The sequence below is a fragment of the Brassica napus genome, chromosome A7 (genome assembly GCF_020379485.1).
Source record: "Brassica napus cultivar Da-Ae chromosome A7, Da-Ae, whole genome shotgun sequence".
NCBI lineage: Eukaryota > Viridiplantae > Streptophyta > Magnoliopsida > Brassicales > Brassicaceae > Brassica > Brassica napus.
Genome location: NC_063440.1, coordinates 19,080,290 through 19,102,730, shown reverse-complemented (window position 1 = coordinate 19,102,730; position 22,441 = coordinate 19,080,290). Strand labels below are relative to the sequence as shown.

General features: G+C 34.2%; 4 protein-coding genes across 4 annotated transcripts; 2 read left to right on the top strand and 2 right to left on the bottom strand.

Moving 5' to 3' along the window:
* Positions 1-5,077: 5,077 nt before the first annotated feature.
* Positions 5,078-9,115, top strand: LOC106353372 (protein NUCLEAR FUSION DEFECTIVE 4-like). Its single transcript, XM_013793120.3, has 3 exons — positions 5,078-5,660; positions 6,983-7,869; positions 8,354-9,115. The coding sequence occupies exons 1-3, from the start codon at positions 5,331-5,333 to the stop codon at positions 8,817-8,819; spliced, it is 1,683 nt and encodes a 560-aa protein (XP_013648574.1). The 5' UTR covers positions 5,078-5,330; the 3' UTR covers positions 8,820-9,115.
* A 2,459-nt stretch (positions 9,116-11,574) lies between these two features.
* LOC106353371 (protein NUCLEAR FUSION DEFECTIVE 4-like) lies at positions 11,575-14,080 on the top strand. The gene is made up of 3 exons (XM_013793119.2): positions 11,575-12,025; positions 12,411-13,300; positions 13,377-14,080. The coding sequence occupies exons 1-3, from the start codon at positions 11,696-11,698 to the stop codon at positions 13,840-13,842; spliced, it is 1,686 nt and encodes a 561-aa protein (XP_013648573.1). The 5' UTR covers positions 11,575-11,695; the 3' UTR covers positions 13,843-14,080.
* Positions 14,081-14,224: 144 nt separating this feature from the next.
* Positions 14,225-15,304, bottom strand: LOC106356894. The gene has a single exon (XM_013796613.3). It carries the CDS (start codon positions 15,090-15,092, stop codon positions 14,523-14,525), a length of 570 nt encoding a protein of 189 aa, XP_013652067.1. The 5' UTR covers positions 15,093-15,304; the 3' UTR covers positions 14,225-14,522.
* A 1,501-nt stretch (positions 15,305-16,805) lies between these two features.
* Positions 16,806-18,574, bottom strand: LOC106353370 (amino acid transporter AVT6E-like). Its single transcript, XM_013793118.3, has one exon. The coding sequence runs from the start codon at positions 18,406-18,408 to the stop codon at positions 17,011-17,013; it is 1,398 nt and encodes a 465-aa protein (XP_013648572.1). The 5' UTR covers positions 18,409-18,574; the 3' UTR covers positions 16,806-17,010.
* Positions 18,575-22,441: the final 3,867 nt, after the last annotated feature.

Sequence of the window (22,441 nt, the reverse complement as noted above, 5' to 3'; positions counted from 1 at the left end):
GGGCTAACCCTATTGTGTTTAATATTTTAATCATATTTTAATATGATCATCACTCGTTGCTCTCTTCCAATTTGTTGATCATCAAAATCAATTTTCACAATAAAACCACAAAATTAAAGTTTTCCTGCTAAAATAGCAAAAATCGAGTTTCCCAGAATACCCGAAAATCAAAATTTTCAACCAAAATCGCCAAAATCAAGTTTTTCCGCCAAAATTGCAAAAATCTAAAAATCAAGTTTTCCGTCAAAATCTCAAAAATCAAAAGTTCCCGCAAAAATTGAAAAATCAAGTGTTCTCGCATAACTACAAAAAAAATCATGTTTTCCGCCAAAGCCGCAAAATCGAGTTTTTCCGCTATAACTCCAAAATTAAATTTTCTGCCAAAATCAAAAATAAATTATTCCCACCAAGATCGTAAAAATCAAATTTTCCCGCAAAAGAAACAGAAAATCAAGTTTTCTCGCCAAAACCACAAAAATGAGTTTTTCCGTCAAACAACAAAATTGAGTTTCCCCGTGAAAACCGAAAGTCGAGTTTTACATCAGAACTGCAAAACAACGTTTTTCCACCAAAACCGCACAATTAAGTTTTTCCACCAAAACCGCAAAATTGAGTTTTTTTTGCCAAAACCATAAAATTTCCATTTTTGTTGTTTCAGTGGAAAACTCAATTTTTGGTTTTGGCGGAAAAACACGATTTTGCAGTTTTAGCGGAAAACTCAATTTTGTAATTTTGATAGAAAACTTGATTTTGCAGTTTTGGTAGGCGGAACAAATTTGAGTTTTTGCGGTTTTTGAGGTTTTGACGGAAAATCTTAATTTAGCATAGTCTAACAAATTTATAATTTCAATTTATATTTAATATTATGTAATAGTGGGGTGATCAAAATAAATGGATTAAATCTTAAGCCCCGTAAAATTTATGGCTAACCCTTTTTGAGCCCGGTTTCAAAAGTAAGGGTTATGGCTATCTTATATATTAAAACAGAAGTCATGACTTCTTTTCATGTGTGATTTTTTTAGTTTAGACCATTCCTAGAAAATATCATATTTTACATAAGTTCATTATTATATCTTTAAATATCTTTATTTTTTTATTTGAAATACGAATGAATATATTTAAAATGTTCTAACAAAATCTTTTTAAAATCTTCTTAGAATCTTTTTAAATTTACTTTCAAAAATTAGTTAGTTTTAATTTAAATTATCATAAATTATAATTAGAAATTAAAATTGAATATAGTTTTGATTTATAAACGAAAATTTAAATAAAATTAAATTAATTAATTTCACAAATACATTTACTAATAAATTTTAAAGATTTTGTTAGAAATAAATATTTATTTTTATTTTAATTTCTTTCAAAAAAAATTTCTAATAAAATAAAAATCATGATTTTTTGATGAGTGATATTTTTATTTGGACCATCATTTAAATTTTATATTAAATGTATATCACTAATTCTAATATGCATAATATTTTTAACTACTTTAATCATAATATCTTTTATATCTTTTAAGTTTAAAAAAAAAATTCTAACAAATCTCTTGAAAAAGATTATAATAAGATCTTAATTGTCATAAATTGAATATAAAAAATTTCAACTAATTTTGTAATTAGTAATGAAATGTTACTAAAAGAATAAAATTATATCCTATTTTATCAATTTTATAATAATATCTATTTTAATGAAATGTTACTAAAAGAATAAAATTATATCCTATTTTATCAATTTTATACTAATATCTACCATTTTAAAATAAAAATGTTATATTGAACAAAATATGATAAAATTATTTTAAATTGATAAGTTAACATATTTTATTTTCATAAATATAAAATATTTATGCTAAAAATATAATATGTTGGTAGAACGGGTTAATATTAGTAAACTATATAATACATGTATAAAAATTTAACTTATCTTAAACTTTTTAATATACAGTAATTTATTATATAAAATTAATAAACATTAAAAAATACTAAAAAAATCTAGCGATTTAAATTACGGATCATAATTATAATAAATTAAATACAAAATTGTTTTCATATATGTTGTTTCATGCATTAAAAATTTTAGTTTAGTAATCAAACGCAAATTCAATAAGACAAATATATAATAAGCAACATATATATGTGATGATTTTAATTTACAGCATGAAAACTATAAAATTATTATATTTGGCATAATTATACATACATTTAAATATGTGAGTAACATTAAAAATATATAATAATTATATAAAACAAATATCTATATATATATATAAAAGTGAAAATATATACCCGCACAGTTGTGCGGGTGGAAATCTAGTAATAGTTATGTTAGGTTGAGCCCATATTAATCCCTAAGTATTGCTGATTGAACCTTCGTCTGGGACACCTTGAGAGACATAACCACCAAGAACTGCACTGGACCACTAGCCAGTGGATCTACGCAGGCCTAGTGGCACTGTCTGGTGCAGTCATGGTCTCACTCATCTTTTGGGTGATTTTTGACAGAGAAAGATCTCACACTAAGAAGTCTATGGTCGAGATTAATAGGTTTTAAATTATTGCGAAGTCTATGGTCCAAGATGAAAAGGTTTTAATTATTGCAATTCATTGAGTGAGCGAGCATTTTATGATTTTATGTTCGATTTTATTTTTTAATAAGTTGATGATATGATTTAACTAAAGAAATTATGTTTAGTCTCTTATGTATTCTTGCTGAATCAGGTATGTTCTTGTGTTACCCGGGACCATAAGAGACCATGTATTCTTGCTGCTCTTTAGTAATCAGGTATTGTTCTTGTGTTACCCGGGACCATATATAGATATATGAACCACACATGTTGAACATTCTATGGTCGAGAGATGAGTAGGTTTGTTATAAAGAAACCAATTCAATGATTTTGAGACAGAAATCAATTTCATCTCTTGTGTCAAATTAAATTAAATGTTACTCTCTCCGTTTTTTAATATAAGTGTTTTATAATTGTGCATATAAGTTAAGAAATTATTTATTTTTTATATTTTCTATAAAAAACATTATTAATTATTTATCTAACCACAAATTAATTAATAATAAAATATAAAATATATTATCATTAATCATATAACATTAAGTGTGAATAAATTTTATAAAGAAAATCGAAAACGTCATATAATTTGGAATATAAAAATTCTTCTATAAACAAGTCGCATATTGTATAGTACATAGGACGAATGTGAAATTACTCAAATTAATACGTGTTCGATCTAGTTGTATGTGCCTTGGGGACAGTGCAGAGTCCTCCTGTCGTGTCTGTCATTTAAAAAAGATAGGGTAAGATTTTTGTGTATTCTCTTTATTTGTCTGTTTTTGACTAGATGCATTGAATCCTCCTTCCAGGAGGTACTATCTAGTTATATTAAATTAACCAACGGTAAAGATTATTAAAGTAATTAAGAAACGAGGTCGTTAAAACCAAAGCCAATGGCAATGACCCAACGTGTTCACAGCAAAAAACCTTCGCATGACAACAAATTATTTAGGTTTGCTTTATGTGTATTATATAATAAAATAAAATTCTGATGAGTAAATTATCCCATGTTTTTCACAAAATATAATTTTCGTCTGGTTTGCTCGAAGTATGAAATTGAAACAAAATATATTTCCGCTTTTTGATTTTGTAGAACATAAATCTACTAATAATAGCAATCTCAATTAATTCTAAAGGTTGTGAGTCCACTTATGTTGAAAGGTTGTGTCTTTTGAAAAAGAAGTGTCAAGGGTTGTGTCTTTTCTAAAAGTTCTATGTTGGAAGGTTGTGTCTTTTCCAATTAATTTCTAAGGTTGTGAATCCACTTATGTTGAAAGGTTGTGTCTTTTGAAAAAGTAGTGTAAAGGGTTGTGTCTTTTCTAAAAGTTCTATGTTGTAAGGTTGTGTCTTTTCTAATTAATTCCTAAGGTTGTGAACTTCAATTATGTTGAAATGTTGTGTCTTTTGAAAAATATGCGTAGAGGGTTGTGTCTTTTCTAAAAGTTATATGTTGTAAGGTTGTGTCCTTCTAAAAATAGTATAAAAGTTGTGACTATTCACTAATATCTTTTAAAAAGTGAGAAGTTGTGAGTATTAGAAGAATGCGACTATTCATATTGAAGGGTTGTGACTATTCAAATATACTTTAAAAAATCTATAAATAGTCTCTCCCATGCATTTTTCAAATCAAATTTTCACTAATCTACTAATAATAAAATGGTGAAAAAAATAATGTCAAAGTTGTAATTTTTCATCTAAACAAGGTGTCTTTTCATCTCAAAGTGGGATTGCTTTAAAAAATATTGGTTTTATTTAGGTAATGTGTTAGTTTATATAATAAGTGTTGGTATTTTATAAGAACTCTCCCAAAAATTAAAAAAAAGTATTATAAATGAGACGGGTCGTATTAACGTAAATCAACTTATTACAATATTCAATTTTCTGAATATTCATTTTCAATAAATAAAACAGGTAGATAAAAATACAAAATAACAATTACCAACATATAAATTATAATTGTTTAAAATTATAAACTAATAATTTTAATATTATGTTTTAAATAGGAAAAAAAATTATATATCATGCAAAAAAAAAATTGCATTTTGTTCAAAAAGTGGTTGAAGATAACTATCATGTGAAAAATGTATGAAAAAACTTAAAAAGGATGAAGACACAATTGTATGCAATATGTGTTTTGATAAAAAAATTAAAGGGAACATTAAGGTTTATAAAATGTATATATATATATATATATATATATTTGAATACTTTGTAAATCATATTTTAATCATCAAAATTAAATTTAATCATTTATATGATTTAATTTTTTTATCAGGCATATAAAATTATAAATTATAGATTATAATATGTTATTTATAAAATGAGTTCCCGTGCGATATCGCATGGGCTCTTTGCCTAGTAGTAGTAGAAACAAGCAAGACAATAATAGAAATATAAATAGGTTGTAAATTTTCTTGTCACCCGGCCACTTGCAATTAAATCATAAAAAGATCTTTACATGATTAATATAAACAGTAATATGTAAAACGTTTCAAGAGGTTGTAAATAGAAACAAGCAAGACTTTTTTTTTTTTGAACAAGAAACAAGCAAGACAATAATAGAAATATAAATGGGTTGTAAATTTTCTTGCCACCCACTTGCAATTAAATCATAAAAAGATCTTTACATGATTAATATAAACATTAATGTATTGCATTATTGGGAGTCTGAAGATTAAAGAGTGGCACTATATAAAGATTTAGCTCCTAATCGTTTAAAGCAAAGCAGTTTTTAAATCCCAAGGGGAGAGAGAGTGATTGATCGGAGATGCCGAAGCTAGTTGAGAAAACGGGAAGCCGACCACCGTGGGTTGGGTTGGCAGCCGCCATATGGGTTCAGATGGCGGCGGGAACCGCTTCAACTTTCCCGCTTTACTCCGCCGCTCTCAAATCGGTTTTAGGGTTCAACCAGCAACAGGTCACCATCCTGGGCGTCGCTGGTGAACTGGGAGGGAACATGGGTCTGCTTCCAGGATACGCGAGTAACATGCTTCCTCCATGGGAGATGCTTCTCATCGGTATCTCTTCTTGTTTCCTCGGTTACGGTGTTCTCTGGCTCTCCCTCAGCCAAATCGTTCACGACTTGCCTTTCTGGCTGGTAAGAAGCAGATCCATGTTACATAAAGTAAATTGGACCACATGCATTCCAGCGAAACATTGAACTTATCATCCCACATTTTTGATAGGTTATACATAAACATTGATTATCAATTATAAGAAAAAATCTTAAAAGCTTTTGTTCATCTCTGAAAAGGCGGGGCATTAGTTCAAAAAAAAAAAAGGCTGGGCATGATTACTGGCCACTTGACTTATACTCGTTAATCGTATTCATTTTGAACAATCCAATACTTGAAGTCATCATCAAGTTAACAAATTTTACTATCCAACTCAAATATTAAAAATGATTTTTGTTAATACTTATTTGTCTCATTACTTGGTTATGAAAATACTTGTTACTAGCTCAAAATACTTATTACTCGGTAAAAGTTTTTATTACTTGTTAAAAATCACTTGTTACTCGTTACAAGATACTTATTTCATATTTATTTTTATATTTCAAATACTTGCAAATAATCAAGTATTTAATAAACAAGTTTTTGATTTTAGTAAGTAATAAGTCAATTATGTAACTTACAAGTATTGTTTTTTCTCCGAGTACGTGATAGAGTACTTGATAGAATGAGTCTTGATTCAAGAAGCCAAGTACAAGTAATCAATCAAATTACTTGGAGTCAAGCCAAGTAGCACTCGCCTCGTATCCAACACTAAAACTATATGTCATTGTGAATTTTATACAAGAAGTATCTCCAATCTAACATTAAAAGCCAAATTATTTTAATGCAACATTAGAATATCACATCAAATTTATTATGATAATGTTCACCATACAGTCCATACTATACATTATTGACCACATTAAATAGTGGGCCCTTAAATAGTATACATTAATATTGACCACATTAAATAGTATTCACTTATTTTAATTAATTAATTAATTAAAAACATATAAAATTGTTAATCAAAATATCTATAATAAAATCTTACATGTATTGTAATTTAAATAAATTTTTTATTTAGATATATTATATATTAAAATAGTATATAGTTTGTTTCAAAAATATCTTTATTGCAATGTGTTTTATATAGCATACTTAATAACAATTACTTATATTTTAAATATGTAACAATATTTAAATTATTATATAAAATAGTTATTAATGTGAAGTTTACTGTTGTGGTTGGAGAAAAAAATAATGTTGAAATAATTCTAAAATAGTGTGATTTAACACTAAAACAGTGATATAGGTTGAAGATACTCTTAGTAAATGTTTATGGCTACTAAATTCGTAGATCCGACCCAACATATTGAGTCTTTTGATCAGTGAACTCAGAAAGTTAGTATCTTTGTTTGTTTAACAGCTGTTCATAGCTCTCGTTATAGCCACCAATAGCTGCTCATGGTTCATGACAACATCTTTAGTGACCAATATGAGGAACTTTCCTATGAGCCGAGGCCCATTGGCGGGACTTCTCAAAGCCTTAATTGGGATCAGTGGTGCAGCATACACTGTCTTGTTCAGCATGTTGCTTCACCACTCTGCTTCGAACCTGCTTCTCTTTCTCACTGTTGGTATTCCGGTTTTGTGTTTAGCTTCCATGTATTTCATCCGTCCCTGTGTTCCTGCCACCGGTGAAGACCCTTCCGAGCCCGTGTATTTTGCTTTTCTGCTGGGAACAAGCATCCTTCTCGCTGCTTATCTTGTTGTGACGACTGTAGTTAGTGAGGTGTATTCACTGCCAAGCGTGCTTAGATACGTTCTTGTGGCTGTCATGGTCTTATTCTTGTTCTCGCCTCTAGCGATTCCCATCAAGATGACACTGTTCCGTTCAAATGTCAAGAGCTCTTCAGACAATCTAGCTAAAGAGGAAGGTGAGTCACCACAGGAGGAACCACTGCTGATATCTTCTACCTCGGATTCAAACCTCGGGTCTCCTTTAAAAGGGGATGATGTTTCGGATATGGACATACTTTTGGCTGAAGGGGAAAGTGGGATACTTAAGAATAAGAGAAAGCCTAGGAGAGGTGAGGATTTCAAGGTTGGCCAAGTCTTCGTCAAGGCGGATTTTTGGCTGCTTTGGTTTGCTTATTTACTCGGTATGGGCTCAGGCGTTACGGTCTCAAACAACTTGGCACAGATCGGATTTGCTTATGGTATCAAGGATACTACAGTACTCGTCTGCATCTTTAGCTTCTTCAACTTCACAGGCCGTCTCGCTTCAGGTGCCTTATCTGAGCACTTTGTCAAGTAAGAATCTCTCTCACCTCATCTCATGTATGATCACTCAGAAATAAGATCTTCTCAGTGGTTGGATCCAGAAATAACTTTTACACATGTCATAATTGAATTAATTATTTCTAATTAAAATCTTTAAAATAACATATCTTAATATAGTATTTAAAAATTTATGAATAATGTAAAAACTGTCAGATTTATTACAAAAAAAAAACAATGTTAAATTGAGGTTTTAGAAGTTTAGTTAAATAAAAAGACAAAAAAAAAAACTAAATTGAACTGTTATTATTGTAAATGTGTTGGTCAAAACTACTGTAAGTGAAGAAAAGTCAAAAGAATGTATGACATTTGAAAGATCAGTCTCAGGTTTAGGGGTGTCGGAAAGAAGGACTTAAGCCAATTGACTGTCGTTATTACTGTACTTTAGCTTACAAAATAGATTATCTAGCAGTTAACGTGGGTCCGCCTCTGCATTTCTCCTTTTTACCTCTCTCAGGTCAAGAATGCTTCCAAGAACACTATGGATGGGAGCTTCGCAGCTGGTTATGGTGTTCACATTCCTCCTCTTTGCCATGGCCATCGACCACACCATTTACGTGGCGACTGCTCTTGCCGGGATAGGCATGGGGTTTCAGCTTTTGTCAATCGCCACCATCTCGGAGCTATTTGGTCTTAGGCATTTTGGGATCAACTTCAACGTCATACTCTTGGCTAACCCGATCGGTGCCAGCCTTTTCTCGGCCCTTCTTGCAGGATACATCTACGACAAGGAAGCGGAGAAGCAAGGGAATCCTACCTGCATTGGTCCGGATTGCTTCAGAGTAACGTTCTTGGTTCTAGCCGGAGTTTGTGGCCTTGGAACTCTGCTTACTGTTATATTGACAGTGAGAATTCGCCCTGTCTATCAAGCTCTATATGCGTCTGGTTCATTCAAGTTGCAGCCGCAATCAGCTGGTCATTGATACTTCCAAAGAAAGTGAGAGAGAGAGACGAAAGATGATACCAAAGAAATAAAATGATATATCTACTTTGCATTGTATTGTATCGTGCAGCATATTTTTTGGGTGGGTGGGTGGGTATATTCTAAGATTTGTTAATTTTCTTTTATTCATCTGTAAACTACTGTTCAACCGGCTAAAAACTGGTTGGAAGAACATTTTGTAACGGCTTCATGATCGTGTTGTGATGTTGTTTGTATCAGAGCATCCACATTAGTGAACCCCATGAAAGGGGTTCACAAAACATTTTTTTATTATTTTTTTTTTGGGTTGATTTTTGTTTTTAAAAAAAAAAAAAAAAAAAAAAAAATTATTTTTCGGACCAGTCGCGGGCCGCCACGTGCCGTGGGGCCCGCGCTACAGTGATGAACCAGGTTCATGGGGAAGGGGTGGAGAGAGACAGGTTCATCACTATTCCTTATTTTAATATTTTTTTTTTTTGGGAATGTGTGTGAACCCCCCCATAAGTTCACTAATGGGGGTGCTCTCAGTGTTGTTTATCGCCACTGTTGACAGATACACATAAACAACAATTTACTGGATTTGACTCTCTCTTGTCAAGAGACAAGAATCAAGTCTTGCCTAAAAGATATAGACGCTGCACAACCATGAACACCTCTTCTTGAAACCTGAAGACAATCTTCAACCACAAGCAACTCCAGCTTTTGAGTCTTAGCAAGTGGTCTTAATCCAACGTATGTGATTCCAAAACACGCTGATAGTTTCTACACGCTGATATATTTTCTTGATACGACACCTAAAAACTCTTTTCTGATCGGAAGAGGAAACTCTATTGTATATATATTTCTGCCAAGTAGTCTGGTTGTTAATAATACAAGTGAATATACAAGATTTCATGGTATCATCGCAAAAACACATAGCCACAAAGTACTAAGTTGTTGATGTGTTTACTAAAGCTCTTCTAAGGTCAACATTTGAGATGCTTCTGTCGAAGTTAGGTGTTCTAAATTTCATACCACTTACTTGAGAGAGGGTATTGGAATCAAGATCTATGTCTATATATATTTTCCGGATACGACTTAATAAACTCTATTGTATATATGTTTTGCCCTGTACTCTGTCAATAACACAAACGAATATACAAGATTTCATAGAATGATTTTATTAGATGAAAACAAAATATACTGAATACTGTTAAGATGTTTAGCTATTCATGGCATATGGATGGAAAGAAATGGAAGAAAGCATGGAGAGAAGCCTTTAACTACAGCAACACTGAGAATCCTGGAGAAATATAAGAAACAGATTTACCTCAGTATAAAGAACAGGAGACACACGTTTGGAAGATGGTCTTAGATACTGGTTCTCAACAAGGCCAGTTACAAGAAAATAGAGAGTAGGTTATAAAAAGTAATAAACTTATTCTTTCATATGAAACATTGAACAAAAGGTTTTTTGGTTGAATAAAATTTAACATTCAATTAAAAAAAAAAGATGTTTAGTTGTAACTTTGGTACTAATGACAAATAGATTTTACAAAAACTTTGTGTGCCAAGTGAACGCAGGGTAGGTTAACCCCACCAGATGATGGGTGCGATCAACGTAGTGTTCACGTTGGACCTATACGGTCCGTTTTTTTTAGTGGGCGAGCATCTATGTTCTATTTTTATTTTTAATACGTTAATGATATGCTCTAAATAAATAAATTATGTTTAGAAATGAATTCGTCTTAAACACTCTTATGCTGCTCTTTAGTAATCAGGTGTTGTTCTTGTATATCAGGGATCATAGATATATCAACCACACAGGTTGACATTCTATGGTCGAGAGATGGGTAGGTTTGTTATAAAGAAACCATTCAATGATTTTTAAGACTGAAATGAATGCATCGTCTGGCAACGAGTAACAAACAAGTCCCACCTTAAATGATACTAAGACAAATGTGAAATTTACTTAAATTAGTACGTGTTGGATTGGTATTAGTGCATCGAGGCCGGTGCAGAGTCCTCGTGTCTTTGTCATTTAAAAATAGGTAAGATTTTTGCGTATCATCTTTATTTGTCTGTTTTTGACTCGATGCATTGTTTTCGTTTCTGTTTATTAAGAAAACCAAAAAAAGTTCTATGTGAATCCTCCTAGGAGGTATCCTATATTCCTATCTAATAGTATAATACTATACCCTATATAAGTATTAAATTATGAAAATGGTTAGTTTATTAAAGTAATTAAGAAACGAGGTCGTCAAGACCAAAGCCAATAGCAATGAACTCACGTGTTCACGCACAAAATCTTCGCATGACAACAAATTATTCCGTTTTGCTTTGTGTATTTTTGTAAAGCTTTATGTGTATATTATAATAAAATAAAGATCTAAAAGGAAAATATCCTATGTTTTAGCAAATGAAAAATATCCAAAACGTGTTTTTAATCAAATTCAGTAAGTTAGAAATAAAAATATCGACTTGTTTTGCTTGAAGTTCAAAATTAAAACAAATAGATTTTCCAAGTTTTTATTTTTATTTTGTATAACATAAATAGTAAGAACAAATAATAATAATAATAATAATAATAATAATAATAATAATAATAATAATAATAATAATATTTTCTGGTCAACTGCTTGCAATTAAATTATAGTAAGATTTTTAAACATGATTAGTTTCAAAAAGTAATGTAAGAACGTCTCAAGATTCACGCTTTTGTAATAAAATAAGAACTCGTATAAAACGTATATGCATTAAATATGTAAACACATTATTAATACTGTATAAAGACTGAAGATTAAAGAGTGGCCTTATATTGATTTAGCTCCTCTCTGCTTTTAAAGCAAAGCAGTTTTGAATCCCAAGGGGAGAGAGAGAGAGTGATAGATCGGAGAGATGCCGAAGCTGGTCGAGAAAACGGGAAGCCGACCACCGTGGGTGGGGCTAGCAGCCGCCGTATGGGTTCAGATGTCGGCGGGAAACGCTTCAACTTTCCCTCTTTACTCCTCCGCTCTCAAATTGGTTTTAGGGTTTAACCAGCAGCAGGTCACGCTCCTCGGCGTGGCTTGTGATCTCGGGGAGAACATGGGTCTCCTCCCAGGGTACGCAAGTAACAAGCTCGCTCCTTGGGCGATGCTTCTCATCGGCGTCTCCTCTTGTTTCCTCGGTTACGGCGTCCTCTGGCTCTCCGTCAGCCAAATCGTTAACGGCTTGCCTTTCTGGCTGGTGAGAATCACATCCATTTTACATAAAGTTTAGATTTTTTGATCAGTGAACTCATAAAGTTAGTATCTTTTGATCAGTGAACTCATAAAGTGTAGATCTTTTGATCAGTGAACTCATTAAGTTAGTATCTTTTGATCACTCATAAAGTTAGTATCTTTTGATCAGTGAACTCATAAAGTGTAGATCTTTTGATCAGTGAACTCATTAAGTTAGTATCTTTTGATCACTCATTAAGTTAGTATCTTTTGATCAGTGAACTCATAAAGTTAGTATCTTTTGATCAGTGAACTCATAAAGTTAGTATCTTTTGATCAGTGAACTCATTAAGTTAGTATCTTTTGATCAGTGAACTCATAAAGTTAGTATCTTTGTTTGTTGTTGACAGCTGTTTATAGCTCTTGTTGTGGCTACAAATAGCTGCTCATGGTTCAGCACAGCGTCTCTTGTAACCAATATGAGGAACTTTCCTATGAGCAGAGGCTCTGTGGCGGGACTTCTCAAAGGCTTAACTGGGATCAGTGGTGCAGCGTTCACCGTCTTGTTCAGCGTCTTGCTTCACCATTCAGCTTCGGATCTGCTTCTGTTTCTCACCGTTGGTATTCCGGTTTTGTGTTTGGCTGTTATGTACTTCGTCCGTCCCTGTATCCCTGCTACCGGTGAAGACCCTTCCGAGCCAGTTTATTTAGCTTTTCTCCTCGGAACAAGTATCCTCCTCGCTGCTTACCTTGTTGTGACGACTGTACTTAGTGAGGTGTATTCACTTCCAAGCGTGCTTAGATACGTTCTTGTGGCTGTCATGGTGTTGTTCTTGTTCTCGCCTCTTGCGGTTCCCATCAAGATGACGCTGTTCCGTTCGAATGCTCAAAGATCTTTACCGGGTTCTTCAGACAATTTAGCTAAAGAGGAAGGCGAGTCAACCCAGGAGGAACCACTGCTGATAACTTCTACCTCAGATCCAAACCTAGGGGCTCTCTTCGAAGAAGATGATGATATGGAGATACTTCTCGCTGAAGGAGAAGGTGCAGTTAAGAAGAAGAGGAAGCCTAGGAGAGGCGAGGATTTCAAGGTTGGACAAGTCTTTGTCAAGGCTGATTTTTGGCTGCTTTGGTTTGTCTATTTCCTAGGCATGGGTTCAGGTGTTACGGTCTCAAACAACTTGGCACAGATCGGGTATGCTTTTGGTATTAAGGATACTACTATACTGCTCTGCCTCTTTAGCTTCTTCAACTTCATAGGCCGTCTCGCCTCAGGTGCCATATCTGAGCACTTTGTCAAGTAAGAATCTCTCTCTCATCTCATTTATCACTCAAAACAGTTTCTCAGAACGAACCGTGTCATATGATTATCTCAGGTCAAGAACGCTTCCAAGAACACTGTGGATGGGAGCTGCGCAGCTGGTCATGGTGTTCACATTCGTCCTCTTCTACATGGCCATCGACCACACCATATACGTGGCGACTGCTCTAATCGGGATAGGCATGGGGTTTCAGTTCTTATCAATCGCCACCATCTCGGAGCTCTTTGGTCTTAGACATTTTGGGATCAACTACAACGTCATACTTTTGGGTAACCCGATAGGAGCCACCATATTCTCGGCCCTTCTTGCAGGATACATATACGACAAGGAAGCGGAGAAGCAAGGGAATCCTACCTGCGTTGGTCCTGATTGCTTCAGGGAAACGTTCTTGGTTCTAGCCGGAGTTTGTGGCCTTGGAACTCTGCTGACTGTTATATTGACTGTGAGAATCCGCCCGGTTTATCAAGCTCTCTACGCATCTGGCTCATTTAGGTTGCAGCCACAATCAGGTGGTCATTGATATTTCTAAGGAAAGTGAGAGAGAGAGACAAAAGATAATATTAAGAGAAATAAACTCATAGATATGTAATTTCTACTTTGCATTGTATTGTATCTTGGGGCATAGATTTTTGGTGGGGGTTTATTCTAAGATTTGTAAAATTATGATTTGTGGATTAGCCGGCCAAAAACCGGTAGGAAGAACCTTTTGTAACGGCTTATTGATCAGGTTGTAATGTTATTTGTATCTGTTTGATGTTTGTGTTAGTGTTTTTGATCGCCACTTTTAACAAATACAAAAGAAACAACAGAGGGTTTTTCTCTCGTTTACTACTTGTCAAAATCAAGACAGGTTATGAGGTTACTAAACCAGTCCAAAATCAAATGTCATATGGCAAGAGACGGATCAATCAATTGTTGAGAAATCAATAACTAAAAGATTAAACACTCTAAAGACAAATCTTGTAATCAGAAACGAGTCATGTAATAGAAATGAGAGAGAAAAACAGAGTTTCCTCTGTTTGGTCTTTTCTCATAAGCAAAAGATGGATATGATTCTAAACAAGACATAATTAAATATTCTAAATCTAATCAATAAACACACACACACACACTCGGAAACAAGAAAGCTAAACAAATACATGTGTTGGTGGAAGAACTCTAAAAGTCACCATCTACCTGATCCATCATCATCATCAAACTTCAAGTGGGTTTCAGATTTTGAAACATTGAATCCCACTTAATCTCTTCCTCCACGTCACAACCTTTCTCCTCTTTCAAACCGTAATCCAAAACCGTGGAACTCGAGAAGCTCTCGAGCCTACACGGAGTCCCATTCGTCAGCAGAAGCCTCTCTTCCTTGAGTCCGCTACTCGGCGTCACGGACCTCTTGTTCCTCTTCATCAAAGCGCCTTTCCACCTCCCGTTCCCGCTGCTTCTCGGCACAACCACCAGAGCCCGAGACGACTCCTCGCGTCGGATCCACGCCCTAACGTACTCCGAGAAGCACTTCCCTGTCTTCCTAATCGCGACCAAGACTCGAGAAATCGAACGAGCGGTGAGCGGAGACGGTTTCTTATCCCTCCGAGCGAGCTTGAGGATCTCGAGGCGGTGCTTGGCGATGGAGATACCCATGCTTTGGAGAAACTCGTGGTTGAAGTAAGCGATGTCTTCGTATTCTAGCTCGTTGTGGGAGAAGGAGAGACCGTACTCGTAGATGAGCGAATCTTCGAGGTTCGTTCTCGATAGCCATGAGAACCAATCCATTGTCATGCGTTCGAACAAAGAGAAGAGAGTTCTTGTTGGTTTGGGGAAGGTAAAGTCGTTCGAGTGGTGTGTGTGTATATAAAAGGGAGAGACGGTTGGGGTTCTTTTTGACTTTTTAAAAAGTAGCGGGGCTTACTTGGGAAGGTGGATAAACGATGGACTAAAGTGGACCAAAGTGAAATTAGAAAGGGGTCAAAGTTGAGCTAAAATGAACAAGTTCACATATCTTTGCCATTGTGAATATATAACACATGGAGATGACTGTGTGTGGGTGTGTCCATTAATCACGGTGTGTGAAAATGGAGCATATGCTTGCTTTTCGGATCACTATCTCTTTGCGAATATTTTACTATTCTTCCATTTATAGATTTGCTTTAAATGCCCTTAACCAGAATATATATAATATAGAAATTTGCTTTGGATTGGAACGTATTTTCGTTTAGATCTAAAAAAAAGAAAGGATAATAAGAGCGGCAGATGCTCAATTTTATAAGGAATGCAATGAAGACTACGGTGACACTATTATTATTAAGTGAAAAAAAATTTGATGGCCATATGGATTATAGTATTATAGATTATCTTCGTTTATTAAGCTAAATAAAAATTGATGGCTTCTATTTAAGCTGAATAGATGTTTGATGACAAAAATAAAAAAAATGAAGGTGGATTAATTAACTGAATACTTAGTATTATCTTCGTATTTAGGTCAACTAATAACCATATAAAACTACTACTATGGAAATTAATATTTTGTCTGAATTTGTTTTTGCCTTTTGGCACAATATTTTTCTGTAATAATTCGTGTATAGAACTGTTATTGTATTTTATGGGTTATTATTAATACTGAAGTCAATGAATACGGATCCATTGTTTTTATGATTATCCTCACTTTGGCTTTTGAATCAAGGAGGAAGGTAGATTGATTATTGAGCTTGTGAGCCATTATTAACGAATGCTGCTGTGATTACAAAAAACATGGACACGAGTGGATGCAATCATGAAAATAAACATCCATCACTCAATCAGAATGTTGTATAAACATGTCTAACAGTTGCAAATTTAAACTTATTGATAGAGACAGATAAAAGACACGATTGGGAATCACGGGTTGAGCATGTAGAAAATAAAATGCACTACCAGCCATTAGCTAGCTTCCATTCAAATTTCGGTTTGGCCATATTATATGCTTTAACGTTATTGATTGGCCATTAAAAACTTCCCATCTCGCTCGTATATTGGTTTTATTTGGTTGGTTACACCATACATTCATTGTATTTTATTCATATAATCGACTGAGATTGAATTAGAAGATTTGTATAAACAACCTAGGTAAAAGATTCATATAATCGTTCGATCATTATACAATTTTTACTACTCCACGCCAATCAATATTTTACTTTTTGTGGTCATGAATGAACCAAAGGTGTTATAAAAGATCTTTATTGATAACCTTTAAGTCGAACTTAAGTTTCCTTACTTCGCTTTAGTTTCAAAACTACATCTTCCGGAAGCTTTGAGTCATTCTAACAACCAGTTCAAAACTCATAGCTTGAATCATGGTTTTATATCAGATACATACTCGATTTAAACCTGGTTAAGTGTAAACCAACTCGGTTTCAATTTTCAAACTACACTCATAATGAATCCTAATCTTCAGATGATCAAAGAAAACACAAAAGAACAAGACAGTGATTCAAAGCCATAAAGAGAGGTTGTTAATAAAAACAGCAAAATTGCGTGTGTATATATCAATAAGAATCTTGGTCTGTATACATACATAGAAGTCATTGCTATGATGAAATCTATGGACTCTAAAGGTGTGGCATGCAGCAGTAACAAAACCGAAGACTTCCGGTTCAGTATTGGACTAAGAATCTCTGATTGTATAAATCTACCAAGATCTTCAAAACCACTATAACAAGTATCAATCTGATTTGCTTCTGAGACTATAAATGTTGCCAAGCGTTCCCACAACACTAACCACCACCGCCAAGACTAGCATCAACCACGACACAGATCTCTCCACCCCACTTAACGAATTGCTCTGCTTCCCTAACCGTAACGCGATAAGAGCAGGAAACGTAAAACCAAGAGAAACCGCTGACGTTGCTCCTGTGAATTTAAACGCAGTCCATATATTTGGAATCATCGTCGAGCCAATGTAAATAAGAGCCAGCAAGACCACTGTAAGCCCCAAAGATCTCCTTTTGCTTTCGGATAGAGGAGGCGAGCCTTCAAACAACAAAGTATCCACCGTTTCCCTCAATGAAAAATGGATCACGGGAAAGACGAGAACAAGATGAAGAATGTATCCCACTCTGACAATATAATTCACCGCGGAGCTGAAACGTATGCCAAGATCTTGATCAAAGTTAGTCAATACATCCGACTCCGTATCCTTACCAAAGAGAAGATAACCAGACACAGCAGTCGAAGCATACACAACAACACAAACACCCGTCGTGACCCTCCCAACCCTATTCATCTTCTCCGGCGTTCGACCCTCGAGCTCGTTATAAATCGGCTGCACATTGAAATGACAAACGTAAGCGTTCGTCATTATCGGTATCACCACGAGAAGATCCAAGACCGCTTCTTTAGACCCAAAGTCAGGACTCATCCTCGGAGCGTCAACACTCCCTTCAACAACCTTAACCGCGGCCACAACAAAACAAACAACAACAAACACAACAGCGAGCGCCACGGAAGCAGCTGACGTGACGCTCAAGGAATCGATCTTGTTCAACGCGCAGAGAGGAGCCAAGAAGACAACCACAACAACCAAAATCAAAACTTTACGATGATCCCAAAACCCGTTGCCTAACCACTGATCCAAAACCCCAACGTGGTGGAGAGAACCGGACATGACGTCACCCATGATGATGAGGTAGACGACGAGAAAGCCGCCGTTGTTGACGACGATGCAGACCTCGGAGAGAACCCTCGCGGGCTTCCCGAGCGCGAACTGCACGACCTCGCCGTAGGATCGGGACTTGTAGAGGGACGAGAATCTGACGAGAAGCTCGACGCTGATCTCGGAGAGGATCGCGATTAGGACGATGAGGAGGAGCCCTAGGAACAAGCCGAGGACTTTCATGGTCGCCGGCAATGCCATGATCCCGGCGCCGATTATGGACGTGGTGAGGTTGAAAACGGCGCCGGAGATGCCGGATCCTTGGTTGGATCCGGCGTCGGGGTCGAGATCGTCGGCGACGAGGACGCCGTTGTTGACGAAGCTTTCTTCGTCGGGAGGAAGGAGCTTGGTCTGTTTCTGTAACTCGACGTAGGAGTTTTTGGAGATGACTGAGTAACTGCTATCCATTCCCCAAGATCTCTCTGAAAGAAGATGAATTTAGAGATGGTCTGAGATCGGAGAAGACGAAAGGGGAGATCTTTTTTGTTTCTGGTGAATCTGAGGTTAAGGGTCAACGTTGTATCAATTGGTCGTTGTTCCTGACTCGTCGGCGAGAGAGAGAGATAGATTTGAAGGAGAGAGGGAACTTCTATCATGCTATTGGTGCTTCTTTCTTCACACGTGGCATCCTTTATTAAACATAATAGGATCATTTAAATCTTTTCTTTCTTCTTCAATAAAGTATCTTGTTAATTGGTGATTAGCAGCTAAGGTTCTGTTTCACAACAGCTTAGGTTAGGCGTTTAAACGTTTATTTAAGAATCTGAAAATAACAAGTACCCCCTTCCGTTTTCATTTTAAATGAGATTTTAGAAGAAAAAAAATGTTTTAAATTAATGATATTTTTTGAATTCATATGCAAAATTTTGATGTTACTTAGTACTTACTGTTTGTGACCGTTTATATTATGCAGTATAATTTGTAATTGGTTGAATTAGCTAGCTATATTTACTGTTATTTTTACGTAAACGAGACAAACAACTTTTTAATCAATGTATAAAAATCTTAAACATCATTTATTTTGAAAATAGTAAATAAAATGTTCTATTCAATAGATTCAGTCTAAAATAAAAAGAATTACTACTTATTTTGGATTATACGAAGATAGAAGAGAGAGAGACTTAACAACAACTACCAATGATGAATTATGGTTGATGGATCATTTCTCAAACTAATACTGTACTACTAAACAAAGGAATCTCAGCATTAAATTTTTTTTTTTTTTTGGTCAAACCGAGAGAAACTCACGTATATAAACGAATGCACATAAACAATGCCAAAGTTTCAAACCAACGTTAAGTTGACCTAGTGGTAAAGGAGTTAGGACTGTAACTATCGTCATCCGAGTTTAATTCATCGGTAATGTTTGGGTATTGGCAAAAAAGTGAAATCACTTTTTTTCTTCTCTTTTTTTTTTACATTTATGCCAAAAAAAAGTTTCGAGCAACACAACCAAACAAAATAGCACAGGTTTCCGCGCTAAATCTAGAAAAGAAGAAGAAAATTGGAAATACTATCAATCGCGATGAATCAGTCACCACCTTTTTTTTTTGTCGGCATGAATCAGGCATGACTTCTTCGGAAGATGAAGGGCGTTGAGGTTTTTACAAAAATCAACAACGAAAGTAAGTTGGGCCCATTTCAGTTTCTTATTAGGCTTTTAAGCCCATTAAATCCTCGGAGTTTTTACCAAAAGGTGGCGTTGTCTCTTATCAATGACAACTTTAAGGGAGTTTCAAACGCTGGGACACAAAAAACCATGCCACTATATTAGTTAACTATCAGTCAACCCCAAGGGGCGTTGCAACATTTATAAAGAAACAAACACTTTCCTTGGTTTCGTGGTCCTCATAAGCTATAAAATAAAATAGTTAGCGGCAAATGTATATGTATACGTGGAAATTATAGTCTTATCATCAGTAGTATTTTCTTTCTTTTATAGATGCAATAATTGTAAGTATTAATAATTGGTATGGCTTCGGAAATTCAGAAAGTGTCTCACATGAAAATGGCAAAGACAACCGACAACTTCTCGGGGAATGCATTCGGTGATAGTAGAACTCAAGAATATTTTAATAAAGCAATTAAGCTTTAAAAAGAGGAGGGAACATACATTAGTGGATATCACCCCTATGCCCCCTTCCCTTCTCATTTACCATCGTTTTATTTATCAAATTGGAACTTTATTTTCAATACTGTATTTAAAAGGGCAAGTACTCAATCCCAATAAAATATACACAAGAATAAAATAAATATAGCCACTGGAAATAAGTTCCATAGTGCGTCTTATACTTGGTGGAGTTTAGGAATCTAAGAACATGCTTCCTTTTCTTTTTGTTAAAGATTTTAGAAAGCAACACGCATCGACCATTTGAGTTATGAAGACATTTTTTATTTGACGTTGTTCGTTTTTGTGTTATGCCTAGTGCCTACTGGGGTTTACTTTCAAACTTATAAGGCTTGTCTTAAACTACTCTATTTATGTCTCTTATTCTAAAAAAACTATTCTATATATGTCATGTTTAATTCTTTCTTAAATGTTCTTTTTTATAGAAAAAAAAGATTCTTGTTTGTCTGTTTTACTTGGACAAACGGGTTATTATTACTGTTACCTCGTGAGTCGTGACAATGACGATAACATTTTTATGCTACCTATAGGTGTGGATACATCTAATAAATAAATTAACTATTCATTGAAGAAAGTATCTAACAAAATTTTAAGCAACAAAAAATTGAAGAGTATCTATACTTAGATTTCGCAGAGGGTCGTGTATTTATAACACTTGTGAATGATTAATGAAATAACTTTAATGAGACATCTTTTGTAAGAATTTAATTATTCCTCTAAGACTTTTGGACAGACCCGCAAGATGGGACCCATATACACTACTTTTTTCCCCCGGAGACTTAAAAAGGACGCAGCGACTAGTGACCACCACTCACTTCTCCATCTTCTTAGACTATGATTAATATCAATCTATTAACCGAAGATTTTTAATTTCAATTAAGAAACGGTTCTTAAATTTTAAGTAAAAATTATCTTTTAATTAAAAGTTATAAAAACCGTCTCTTAATAAAAAAAATATAAAGAAAAAAATCAAATCATGAATTAAGAACCCCGACTAAAAAACCAGAGTTAATCATACTCTTTCAGATGATTTTAGTGTTAGTAAAAATATGTTCTTTAGTTTTAAATTTTAATTAAACAAGTCTCAGTATCTGAACTGCTCATGTAGTTTGACATCAATTTGAATCATGAACTAGATAACTCAACAAAAACAACAATTTAGAAGATTTAACTTATTTATTTTTTGACAAAAAAAAAGATTTTAACTTATAATATACATATATATATACACATATATATTTGAAAAGCATTTACAAAGGTTATTTTAATAAGTGTTGACCCAGAAAAAAGGTCATGTTAGAAAAATGGTTAAATTTGTAGTTGAGAGATGTTCACAAATTTCGAAATTTCCATGCTTCCTAGTTCCTACTACCATTTTGAGCAATGTATAATCACCAAAAAATCAGGCCAAATGACCAACAGAAAGGAAATTAAGCCAAATGACCAACAAAAAAAATTATATTTCAATAACTAACCAAAAACCTATTTTCTGTTCATGTTTCTCTCTACCTTCTTACTACAAATTTAATTTCTTTTTTGGTTATTTTACAAATAAACCCATAATAAAACATAATGATTATAAAGTTATAGATTGTTGCATTGACCCAAACAAAACATCAATACTGTATGAAGCAACAAAACTAATCGAAAACATAGACTTTTAGTTACTTGAGTCCAGAGCCTATTTATCACAAATCTAATAGGAAGTGTTTACTCCAGAGCCTATACAGAAAATAGTAAATACCCAATTATCAATAACTAACTAAAACAATTAAAAAAAAAACAGATCCATTCACCCATTTTTGTTAAATACTCCCTATTCAGGTTTATCAGATAAATATGCAATAATTACATCATGCACATGCATGTACATAGTGACCCTCATAATGAAACGTATCACACTGCACTGACGAGTTGTTGTCTGACATTGACATCTTAATTTATAACTTTCCTTTTCATAGTTAATGTTCTTCACTAACTTTTGATTGATAATAAGACGTTGACCTGCCAAACCAAATAATTCATTTTTTGTTATGCATATTATTTTATCAACTCATATTACTTTTTTTGTTTGTTCCTGAAATTCAGATGAGAACCTACGATTCAGATTATAACCTATAAACAAAAGTAATTGAGTCTGTTTCTACTGAAATATATAGATGGTGAAATTTAATTCTTTTTACTCTAGCACTGAATATATATCGCCTATGCAATCGTAAGGAAAAAAAAGCTTCAGTTTTTAGATACATGAATATCTATACAATTAAAAAAAAGAAAAAAAATATCTATACAGTTAATTGCGAAGTAATTAAA